General features: G+C 43.4%; 1 protein-coding gene across 1 annotated transcript in view; it reads left to right on the top strand.

Annotated features, from left to right (window-relative positions):
- The window catches only part of LOC122804850 (glycerol-3-phosphate dehydrogenase 1-like protein), a gene marked incomplete in the record, with an annotated part of 523,996 nt that overhangs the window by 380,257 nt on the left and 131,103 nt on the right, over positions 1-12,636 (top strand). The window contains 2 exon segments of the mRNA XM_044075007.1: positions 8,541-8,774; positions 8,859-8,965. Of these exon segments, the coding sequence (XP_043930942.1) occupies positions 8,541-8,774; positions 8,859-8,965 (341 nt within the window).

The following is a 12,636-nucleotide window of genomic DNA, read 5'->3' as shown; positions in this document are numbered from 1 at the left end:
GCTTGAGCCAGGCAAGAGTACTTGTGTCAACTGGCCATACCAAGTGTTCATTGTCAAACACCACTCCAGGCCTGGTTCCAAGGGTAGATTATGATATCCCTGTTCCAGGCAAGGTTCCCTTGCCCTTTGAAAGAGCCATCACTTGGAGTCATTTTGTGGATTGCTTTTTTCCAGTCCTTCCTCTTGGACCAGTTTGCCAAGAGTGATCCTACCAAAAGCATAAATCTGTAGCCAACACAACCCTAAGGACTGAGTGTGCACAAACCCCATACCACATTAAGATCTTTATGGATCACAGAGAGTTACAAATGAAAATAGAAAATTAATTTCATTTTAGGCTACATTATTTCTATACATTGTAGTATTGTGGTTTGTGGGAGGGTGGAACACATCAGGTTTAAAAAGTAATCTTCTGGAAGGTATTTTCTTTCAGTAGTGGAAGAACATTCTAAAAAAAAACTGTACTTATGTAAGCCAGGTAGTTGTTTCATAATCTATTTGGGATTATCTTGTGAATAGTGTTCAAAAATAATGTTTCAGTTCATTGGCATATGATGTGGTTGTTTAATGTTTCACTTATGTTCAGCAAAAGGCCATATGTTTAAGTTATTGGTTGTACTACACACTTACTAAGAATTCATTTGAATGTTTACACTAGGGTAGTTGCTTAAATCTTCCCATACTTACAGTATAGCTGTGTATTTGGGAACTTGGAATATCTTCTGAATATGGTAAAATACAGTTTCAGATCAGCATATAGGGTATTTTCCATGTTTTGTCCTAGACTAGAGAGAGCATTTTATTTAGTCTGGAATAATACAGACAGAACTGACTAGGTGTAGTACATCCATGTTGTTATGGAAGTTAGCTTGTATAGTTTCTTGTTAGAGAATGGTAGTCGTATTCAATTTACTTGGAATAGACACACATACGCCTACTATGCAATATTGTGTCTATGCATTTTGCCGATATATATTTAAGTTGTCTGTGTTTGGCCCAGGGTATGGTTCATAAGTGGTCCTTATGGGTCAGTCAGATTGTCTGGTTTCTAAACAAATATCACAGTTTATTTCTGGCTACAGCATGAAAGTGGCTTTTGTCGTATGCAGCAAAATTTATCTGATTGATGGCTAAATGGAAAAAGACCTGCTGTTTATGTAGTAGGTAGATTAACTGTGCTGCATAATGTATATAGTTCAATATTATCATCTGCTCCAGTTGTATAAGAAAAACATTTCACAGCATAAGCAGCTATCTTGTTATTGTACTTACTAGTTTTGCCTAACAAACATCTGCATATTTAAAAAGTGTATCCTGGCAGTAGTTGCTGGCTTTCTGCTCACCATTTCAGTAGCAGATTTTATGAACTGGTTAAGATAATGCAGAAATTATGTCAATGCAGCTTCTGACATAATCAATGCCACCAACTGTTGAACAATATCACATATTGTAGTAAATCATTCCAGGCACTTCACTGAAAATGTTACCTGTTAGTTTACATTTTGTTTTTGTGTGTGTCATATGTCAACATGCCATTGAATGACTTAGCTTGCCTGTCAGTAAGGGAAATTAATTCCTTGTTGGCATTCTCATTTTATATCTCATTTTGAGAATGAAGGGCAAGTTAGCAAAATGCTGTTGAACTATTCCATGTGCCACATAGTTACTGCAGTCATTGTGTTAGTTGCCTCAGCAGTTCTGCAACATAGCATTCAAATGAGGTAAGCACTAGCAGGTTAAATCTGATGTGAAGTGGAAGGTGGTGAAAATGAAGGCTCATGTCAGGATACATTTTCTGTTAGTGCTGCCCAGACCTTAATTTTTTATATATTTAAATAATTGAATGTTAGTCTAGGCCAATGGAGAAGGTAATAATTAAAATGACTGTAACACAGACTCCTGAATTCTGTCCTAGCAATTGCTTCATACTAAATAAAAAGAATATTGAACATAAATATACTTGTGATCTGGGGACAGACAAGGTATATTCTAAGTGCTACAGACCAAGGTTACATTATGTGGGTAAGAATTTCCCATATCAAAGAGGGTAGTAAACTGTGGAGACTTGGAGCCTTAACTAGAGATAGAAGGCCCTAAAACACAAGTCTGGTTTTGAGAAGGTTTATAATCAACCATGTGGAGAAATCAGGATTTTGAGATCCTTGTCACAACACTTCATATGTTGTAATTTCTACTGTATGTATATGGTTACTACAGATGTAGCAGTTCTTGTAGGAGTAAACTAGTGAGAGGCAGGCCAAGCTGGGAAAAGAGCTCATAACAGGCACCAACAAGAATTACATAATACTTTAATTTTGTTGCGATTGTTGGGGTGAGTTTTGGTATGGACTTGATACATTTTCTAATCTGATAATTTGAAATACTGGTTGCATTATATCAAATGGCTGGCTTAAAATGGCTAAGTTATACATAAGATGTGAAGTTATTTTCATTTGTTCTTCAACCTGTGGGACTCAAATCTGACACAGATCCGACTCCGCCATTTACTCCAGCATCTGAGCTGAAGTCCAGGCACCTCCCCTGCCCATAATGCTCCGCTGTCCCTCCTCCCCTCAGATCTCATTTAGCACTCGTTTCGAACAGCATAGGTCACCACTGGTCTAAGCTTCTCCAGTTTTTAGAGTCACTTCTTGTTTTCTGGTATTTTTCTTCTTCTCTCTGTCTATCTACCCATTTTCTTTCTCCCTTTCTATCCCAACATTGGTCCGTTTTCAGTGAAACAAAAAAAAATTCTTGCTATCTTCTGTCCTTTCTCTCTTCATGTGTGTGTGTGTGTGTGTTGCTACTTCTTCTTCCCATGGCCAAGACTCCTAAGCAGGGGTTCAAGAAGTGTACGTAGTGTGGGCACAAGATTCCTCCATCTGATGTCCACACTATGTGTGTGGTGTGATTGGGTGTTCCCCATCTTGATTCCTCCTGCTCTATTTGTGCAGGCTTCAACCCCCACACACTTATCGACAGTAGGAATAAGCTTATCTTGAAGGGGTTACTAGCTCCCTTCGCTGAGGCCTCTACTTCCACTCCCCTTCCTCTGGGACTCGAGCTCCTGCCAAGAAGCCCAGGGAAGGAGAGTGCGTCAGGCACAAAGAGTGGGATCGGCCGAGGAAGAGATCTCCTGATTGGTCTTTCTCTGTTGTAACGCCTGCCAAGTCTAGACCTGAACTGGCCTAGGGTACTCCTCGGCTCTGGTCTCTTTGTTTCTCCCTGGACTCAGAGAGTTCCCAAGCTAGGTCTCCTGCCTCTGCCTCCCCTCGGCACCATTCCTGGCTGGAGTCAGTATCTTCCTCTTTCCGGTTCACTCAGAGCCTGGCTGAAGCTGAGGTGGACAGGATGATGTTGAAATTTCTTTGGTCCCAGATTCAGCTGGGAGTCTTACCTGTTCCATCCCCCTCTGGAGCCATGAGCATGCAGTCTGGTTTCCTCCCGATATCCTTCTCTGATCTGACCTTCGGCTTTGAAGTCCTTGGGTCCAAGGTTTCCTAGTGTTGAGGTGTTGGTGCCAATGGTCCTTTGTATCTTGACACCAACAGTTACCTTGACCGTTTCGGCTCCAATGTTGTCGGAGCAGACTGACTCTCAGAGCTGTAGCTTTGGCATCTGCTCAGAGGGTCTGGTGTCAGCTGCAAGACTTTCATAGATGTCCCTTCCCCTTGAGGTTTCAGCACTGGGAAGCTCTGCTACGACTTCCCCCTCAGCGCCAGATGAAGCAGTCTGTCAGGCTCTGACGCAGATGGTTTCAGCTCTGGCTGTGCTGCCATCTAGGGTCTGCTCACCTTTGGTATTCAAGGGGCAGAGAGAATCCTATCAGCTCCTTCAAGAGCCTTGACACTTTCATCCTCGGATTCCACCCTGGCTCCTTCTGTTTCTGGGCCGGAGTCTTCTATCCTGTCCGCTCAGGGACAGCCTGCTGTCAGATCGACCTTGGAGGTTCCTCTTCAGGAATTTTCCGAAGGTTCGGAGTCCTCCCCGGAGTTTCCACCTGAGAAGGTACCTCAGAAGCATACATACAAGAGGAGGCACTTAGATTCCCTACTGGAATCCGTCATGGATGATACAGACTTGGATGAAGGGGATGGTTCCCCTCAATCATCCCTTGATGACGTCTCCTTTGGGGACATCATGGAACTGCTGCGCCCGAGAGTTGGGTGGTCTACCCTCAAGCCAAACCCCGACAAGTCTGTATTCCTGAAAACGTTTGGCACAGGACTGTCTACATCTTGGGTGTCCCTCCTTGCGGATCTCTTGGTGGATTTGATCTCTAGTAGAGCATGGAAGGAACTGGACATGGTTGAGCCCATTCCTAAGCACCCAGACAAGGTTTTCAGTGTTCCTTTGGACAAGCCCCATTGGTCAAAGGGTTCCCCACTCAATGCCATGGTGGTTGCAGTGGCCACCAAGAAGGAGCTGGCCCAGGAGAGCTCCTCGGTCCATGCTCCAGACAGTGAATCTAGGACGATGGACTACTTTGGGAAGCAGGTGTATGCTTCAGCCACCTTTGCTCTGTGTGTGCTGAACAATTTGGCCCATGTCACCAGACTGCAGAGGGACTTGGTTAAGGATGTCTCTAAGTCTGCCCCAGGGTCCATTTAGCAGAGGAGAAAAAGGTTTTCTCATCCCGTATGGCCGCCCTAACTGCGATTTCGAACACATCCATGAAGCTGCTTTCTCACATGACTGAGGGTGCTTCTAGGGCTGCCGGGATGGGCGTTGCCTGGCTCCAGTTTTGTGCTTTTTTGATACCTTTCAAGGCATCAATCACAAACGCCCCCTTTGACTGTTCAACTTTGTTTGGTAAAACTGTTTGTGACACTCTTACCCAGAGCGAGAAAGACGGGAAGACCTTGTCTGCCGTCGAGATCCACTTCTCTACTTCACAATGACCCTTTTCGAGGAATCAGCATGGGTCAAGAAGATGTGGTTTCTGAAGTCTCAGGATTCTGAAGTCTCAGGGTTTTTCCCAGGACAGTCAGGGTCAGTCTTCCCCACGGGCAGAGGGGGAAATGACAAATGCCACCCACATGGTAGAGAGGGTCCGAGGAACCAGGGGTCTCAAGATTCATTCTCAGACATACCCTTTCAGCAATCCTGAGGGATTGCCTGACTGCTCTTCTCTGGAGGTAAACCTGGGAGAAGTCTCTCTCTGCATCCAACAGCATGGGAGTCCATCACAAACCATCGTTGAGTGTTGCAAATCATATCCAGAGGTTACTCCATCCCATTTCTTCATCCTCACTCTCCAATGAGACATCCCCCAGACATTCCACCTGGTCAATGGGAGGCGACAGCCATAGAAATTGAAATGAGTCATCTATCCCATCCCCCCAGACCAGTCTGGATCAGGCATTTATTCCAAGTTCTTTTTGGTGTTAGAGAAAACGGGGAATTTAAGACCTGTTCTGGATCTGTGTACTCTGAACCTATCCGTTGCCAAGACAAAGTTTCTGATGGTTACCCTACAGTCCATTCTGCCCTTTCTGCAGATGAATGACTGGATGTGCTCGGTGGACCTTCAGAATGCATACTATCATGTGAACATGAACAGATGCTCCAGACGGTTCTTCCACTTCCTTCTGGGAGCCAATCATTTTCAGTTCAGAGTGCTCCCCTTTGGACTCACCACTGCCATCTGGGTGTTTACCAAAGTGATGGTGGTAGTGGCGGCTCACCTGCAGCTGCAGGGGTTTCAGGTCTTCCCCTACCTGGACGATTGGCTCCTTTCCTCTCCCTCCATGCATCGACTAATTCAGGCCAGGGATTGCTTTCTCCTTCTAGCCCCCTCCCTGGGCATCACGATCAATCAAGCAAAGTCAGACCTGGTACCTGTTCAAATGCTGGACTTTATAGTGCCCAGTTGGATACGATACAGGGCAGGGTGTTTCTGCCTCCAGACAAGTTATTGTCACTTCAATAACATGTGAAGTCTGTTCTTCAGACCCATCTTCCCCCACAAGCATGGTTCTTCGGGTGTTGGGGTCCATGGCGGTCACGTTCACTCTTCTACCAACCGCATGCCTTCACATGAGAATTCTTCCATGGACTTTAGGAGTACAGTAGTCTCTTCTCAAACTTCTGTTCCGTGTTTGGCAGGACTGTCTTCGGTAGTGGCTTCAGTCCCCAGATCCTCTTCTTCTTCCTTCCCCCTTGACATGGTGACCACGGGTGCCTCCCTGCTCAGGTGGGAGGGTGGCATTGCATAGGACGGACGGTCCAAGGTACGTGTTCCTCCCTGGAGACCAGTCTGGATATCAATGTCCTGGAGATGAGGGTGGTGCTTTTGGCGTTGCAAGCCCTCCATGCCTTTCTTCCTACCGGGACTATTGCCATCCAAATGGACAACAGGTCAGTAGTCTGGTTCATCAACAAACAGGGGGGACCAGATTTTATCCCCTTTGCCAAGAGGCCATAAGATTGTGGGAGTGGGCGATCTCTTCTGACCGGTTTCTGGTGGCAACACACATTCCGGGGAAGTCCAGCATTCTAGAGGACAGGCACAGCAGAACTATTCTGATGCCTTATGAGTGGTCTGTGAATCCTTCGGTAGTGGACATGATCTTCCAAAAATGGGGCCATCCTTACTGCGATCTCTTAGCCTCTCCTTCCGACGCAAAGTGCAGCGAGCATTTCACTCTGATCCCTCCTCCGGGTGAGTCACCCAGAGAGGCACTAGTACATGCTTAGCCCTCCAGTCTACTTTATGCTTATACTCCTGTTCCTCTGATCCCCAAGTTTATTCAGAAAGCACAATGGTTGAGCAAAGTCATCCTCCTTGCCCCATTCTGGCCTCATCAGGCTTGGTTCCCCACTCTGCGGTCTCATCTAGTGTGTCCTTCCTGGACTCTGGATCCGGTTTTGGATCTCCTCACGCACCCATCAGGGATCCCTCACCCAGATTTAAGTAAGCCTGAAGCTCACCGCTTGGCTGCTCCAATTTATTTGATGGCCAGGACTCCCGGACTGTCTTCACCTGTCAAAAAGATCTTGGTTGTAGCTCATAAGGCTTCCACCAGGAAGATCTAGTCCAGCAAGTGGAAACGTTTTTCTGTCTGGGCTTCTCAGCATAATTTGGATCCGTTTACAGCTCCAGTACTTGCCATTTTGGACTTTCTAGCTCATATTTTTCACAATGGCAGTAGTTTTTCTACAATTAAAGTTCATTTGGCTGCAATTTGTAATTTCCATTTGGGTGAGAATTTGGCCTCCTTGGCTTCGTCTAAGCTTTGCAAGGCCTTTTTGAAGGGTACTTTTCTTCTTCGGCCTCCTTAGGATCTAACTCTGCTTTTGCAGGCCTTGGTTTATCCACCTTTTGAACCAGCTGCCACTGTTGATTTACATTTGTTATCTTGGAAAACAGCCTTCTTGGTGGATATTACCATGGCCAAGAGGGTTTCTGAACTACAGGCATTATCTATCAAGCCCCCTGATCTTCTTATCCATAAAGGGAGAGTGACTCTTCGGACTAACCCATCTTTCTTACCAAAGGTGGCTTCTGAAGCAAACATTAACCAGGTGATTAATTTACCAGTTTTCTTCCCGATTTACCAGAACAAAGGGGAATACAAATTAAATTTACTTGACATTCACAGGCAGCTGTGTTTCTGTTTGCATAGAACCAAATGTTTGCAGCAGTCAGATCAGCTTTTTGTGTCTTTCTGTAAGCCATGTCTGGGAAAGCCTATCTCTAAGGTTACTATTGCTCATTGGATTGCTAGTTGTATTTCCACGGCCTATCTTTGCAAAGGTGTGTCTCTACCAAGTCCAGTCCGGGTGCATTCTACCAGATCAGTATCGACTTCTGTGGCCTTTTGGTCCAGGGTTCCTTTTGATGATATCTGTTCAGCTGCTACCTGGTCCTCTTTACCTACTTTTATCTCCTATTACAAAGTGGATATTCTCTCCAGGAGCAGGGCATCCTTTGGCTCAGCTGTGCTCTGGAACATCATTCCATGAGGGCCTCCCATTGTTATTGTAGCTAGGGACTCTGTCCCACAGGTTGAAGAACCAATGAAAAGAATAACTTCAGATAAAGAAGATATGTACTTACCATAATGTTTCATAAGTTGTTGCTTTTCACTTGTCTTCAACCGTCTCTCCCTCCTTCCCCCCTGCCCTTTTTGACTGTGTACTGGACTGAACAGAGCAGCCGTAGGCTTCTTCTTGACTAGAGCTGAGTCTGTGTGCCAGTGCCTTTTTTGGTCAGGGATGAAATGCTTTTATGCTGTGAGAGGTTGGTGCTGTTCTGCAACAAACTTGATCTGAGGGGAGGAGGGAGAGCAAGACATTATGGGTAGGGGAGGAGTTTGGATTTCAGCTCCGTTGCTGGAGTATATGGCCAAGTCAGATACGTGCTGGATCGGAGTCCCACAGGTTGAAGACAAATGAAAAGCAACAACTCAGCTGGAACATTATGGTAAATACGTTTCTTCTTTTTTAATATTGTGGTGCCACTTCAGATAAAAGGGTGTGAGGAAAATTAATTGAGATTCTAAGTAACAGATGTCATTGTGTGTATTGCTTAATAGAACATCGTAGGCGTGGGTGCTGGATTCTGTGATGGAATGGACTGTGGTGACAACACAAAGGCAGCAGTCATTCGTTTGGGCTTGATGGAGATGGTGGCATTCGCAAAAATGTTTAGTAAAGGTACAGTGGAGTCTACCACTTTCCTGGAGAGCTGTGGCATTGCTGATCTTGTCACTACATGCTACGGAGGGCGCAACAGGAAAGTAGCAGAAGCATTTGTGAGAACTGGAAAGGTGTGTATAACAAAGCACTTAGGAATTAGTGACATTTCTGTATCCAGTAAAGTGGTACTTATTACTTCATGTTGACTTTTCTAGACTATCGAGGAATTAGAAAAAGAAATGTTGAACGGGCAAAAGCTGCAAGGCCCTCAGGCTTCAGTTGAGGTTCACAAATTTCTGAAGAATAGATCACAGACTGATAAGTAAGTATCAGTTTTAAGTAGAAGATAACTTTGAGTGGCAGCAAATTTGCCAATGCCATGATGTCTAAAAATGCAGGATGAATATCAGGTACTGTGCAGTAAAACTGAAAGTAGCATGTTTATCAAACTTGAAATTCCACTTACTGATCTTTCATGTGACAAAAGTGCAGTCTCAGATCTCCTCAGAAATGTATTATACTGATAACTTTTATTTTTTCATGCTTAAAGAGAAGCTACAGAACTGTTTATTTTTTTATTTGAATTTGTCAGCTGGGGTAAAACACTGATCACAAATGACCAATTTCTGTCTCAGCCTGCAGAAAAGTAATATGGTAACAGTATAGTGTAGAATGCAGACAACTTGACAGTGAACTACAGCATAAACAACAGGGTAATGCAGCAATAAGGTCAATATAGTTCAGCACACAGTACACAGCATGGGAAATTCTTTACGTGGTACAAAGGACTGAAGTTGATGTCAACGTATGCAGTTTAACAAGTTAAATACACAATGTACAAGAGTGAAATGTTAAGATATACAGGTAGCAGGGTATAGAGAATAAGGCTTTTAGGCAGAGAGAGAGACAGAGACTGTGGTGTGCTTGGGTAATGTGGGCAGGGATATATCATTAGCAGTTAGCAAGGTTTGGAAGATTAGCTTTTAGTTGTACTGGGAAGACTGGGAATGATGATATTTCTTTCAGAATAAAGGGAGTAGATTCCCAGGGTTTTGAGCTGAGAATAGAGAAACAGTGATCTGTGCACCGAAGCATGCTTTTGGGGGCTTATAGCTAGAGAACTGAATTATCATGATTTCTGAGGTTGTAAGATGAGGGGATGTCATATTAATTTAGCTGCTAAGGGAGCAATGTTTGGTTGTATATATGTTTGAATATCTGGGACAATAACAGGAAGTGAGCTCATTGCTTGACTGGGAGACTTTTTTTTTTTTTTTTTTTGGGTTTTGCAGTGGTGTTCATGTTTAGGGGAGAGAGTAATGAACCTGCAGATTTTATTTGGGGTTGAATGTATGAGTGTGGTATTTCTATCTGAAGAAAATGCTACCAGAGGGAGGCTGTACTCCAGTGGAGAAATTATGCCTTTAACAATAGCTGATTTGGATGTGTGGAAGAGTAATGGGGACATTTTGTTGGGCCAGACTACTAGTGAGGTAACATTTTTCCTGTTTTGTCAAGACACAGAGTGAAGCTGAAAGAGACTGGTTTAACCACAGACCCAGGTATTTAAAAGTATTAGGACTTTCTAAGGCAATGCTGTTTTGGTCAAATATCTGTGGCTGAGAATGAAATTTGTGAAGCTTCTGTTTGGCAGTAAGACCATGTATTTTGTTGTGGGTGTGTTAAGTAGTAGGCTTTTGTTTTTAATCCCATAGGTAGAGGAAATCTGCTTGAACACTTGGGGATAATAGATAAACTCTCCCACCTAGGCATTAACCCATATGTTACCAGATGGGTAGCTAACTGGCTCTCTGATGGAACTCACTCAGTCAAAATAGGGGAAGCCACCTCTAAGTAGTAGAATGAGTGGCATACCCCAAGGATCAGTCTTGGGGCTTCTACTGTTTGGGATATACTTTCCTGAGGTGCAAGCCAAAACCAGTGGTCTGTGGCTTACCAAGTTTGCAGATGACTGCAAGCTGGGTGCTGTCTTAAATTCTCTTAGTGGTGTGAACATCCTCCAAGAGGGCCTTACCCAAACTAATGACTGGTGCCAGAAGCATAGCCCCGAACTGAATGCCATGAAATGCATCATTATCCATTTACAAAAAATGGCATCCCCAGTAATTATCACATTAATAACAATGTACTAAGCAAGCAGTCAGTCATGAGGGACTTGGGTACCCAGGTTGATAGCAACCTGACTTTTGACCACCACATTTCTACATGGCCCAGCTCATAAGTAAGGATATTTCTTCTAGGAACAAGGAGGTCATAACATCCCTGTACTCCTCCTTTATCAGACCTATTCTTGAGTACAATGCCCCCTTTGGCATGTGCCTTGCCAAGCACATGCAGCAGTTGGAGAGACCACAGAGGTTCCTGACCAAGAAAATTCAGGGTGTCAAACACCTATCCTATACATATATGCTAAAAGGCCTGTCCCTCTACTCAGTCTCGTACAGACTGCTCAGAGGTGACCTGTGTCTGGCATACAAGGCCAGCCTTGATGGAGTTGCTGCATATCCGTTAAGTCAGGTGTTACTTTAAATATACAAAGTACTTATTACATTGTACAAGATGTTTGTGCTTTATCAGATAATTAATTGCATACTCATTTAAGGAATCCATATTCAGCTGCAGATAAAGAAAAATTCTAAAAAAAAAAAGAATAATCAAAATCACTTATCATAGAATTCAAAGAGAATTTTAATCAACTTTTTGAGAATAATCACACAATGTACAACTGAATATTAAATTAAGTATAGTAAAGTTGTAGCTCTAACCATACAAGTTGTAAAAGTCACACAAAAGCAGGAATTTCTTCACTATCTCTCGCAGTTGCACCTGTTTTTAACAGTAAAGATCACTAAGTCACAAACCAAGACAGGATTATTTAGATAAACTATGGACAGATGTACGTTTGGGTAAGGTCTTTTATAGTTTTAGTAGTTTTTGAAGAGAACTAGTGATCTAGTGTATGTGTGTGGAATGGATATGGGTTTATGTTTTTTTTTTTTTTTTTTTTTTTGGAGGTTGTAGGAGTGGTGGAAGAATTGTGGAAAGGTACATGGTTGAGTAGTCTGTGAGAAGGTAGGAGAAGGGGTAATGTTTGAGGTGTTTTTATTGGTGTTGAATAAGCATGTGGAAAAGTGTGTATGTGATTATTTGTTGTGCCATCGTTATAAAGTAATACTAAATGAGTTAAGATATAGTAGTGTGGGAATTTTATAATACCACATTGGGATGGGGGATTGGGAAGTGAAGTAGCAGAGTTGAGATAGTAATTGTAGCTGTGTGGGTAGCTATTTATGAAGATTATAGAGAAGATGATGGTGTTTCCTGTGGGTAAGGTATACGAGGATTGATGGATTGTTGAGTAAAACAGTGAATTACTAGAGGGGTTGCTGCATTATACAACAGAAATATTAATATGTTGTATTTGTTGATGCTGATATTAAATGGTTGTTGGATGTAAGAGTGTGAAAAGTAAAGGGCAACTAGATGTTCTTCATGTTTCACTGTTACAGTCATTACATTTGAGTTATCTGCCTGCAGGTAGCCCTCAGCCGGCCTGAATATCAAAGTCTTGGGTCCTGCGTCGGATGCTGTCTCTTCTTCCATGACGTCAGGTCGTCAGGGGTATAAAGCATGCAGCCGAAGCCATTACATCAGTCTTTCATGCCGTGCAGTGCCCGAAGCAGAAGCAGTTCGCAAGTGCTTGTCGGCCGACTCCTGAAATTTTCGTTTTCGAGTTCCAGAACCAAAGTCTTCAAAAAAGCTAACTACCTCTTTGAGGATCCTTTTTCTTGCTCTAAACTGATGTCAGTAAAAGTTAACAATTGTATTACCTGCGGAAAGCAAATTCCTCATAAAGATTTTCATTCGTACTGCATTCCTTGCTTAGGCCCAGACCATGACGTCCCTCACTGTCGATTTTGTGTCTTATTCAATCCTCAAACTATTTGTCGTCGGTTCATTTTTGCATCAAAC

The sequence above is a fragment of the Protopterus annectens genome, chromosome 6.part0 (assembly GCF_019279795.1).
Source record: "Protopterus annectens isolate FY-2018-M chromosome 6.part0, PAN1.0, whole genome shotgun sequence".
NCBI lineage: Eukaryota > Metazoa > Chordata > Ceratodontiformes > Protopteridae > Protopterus > Protopterus annectens.
The sequence above is the reverse complement of the archived record's forward strand: the minus strand, read 5'-3'. Positions and strand labels throughout refer to the sequence as shown.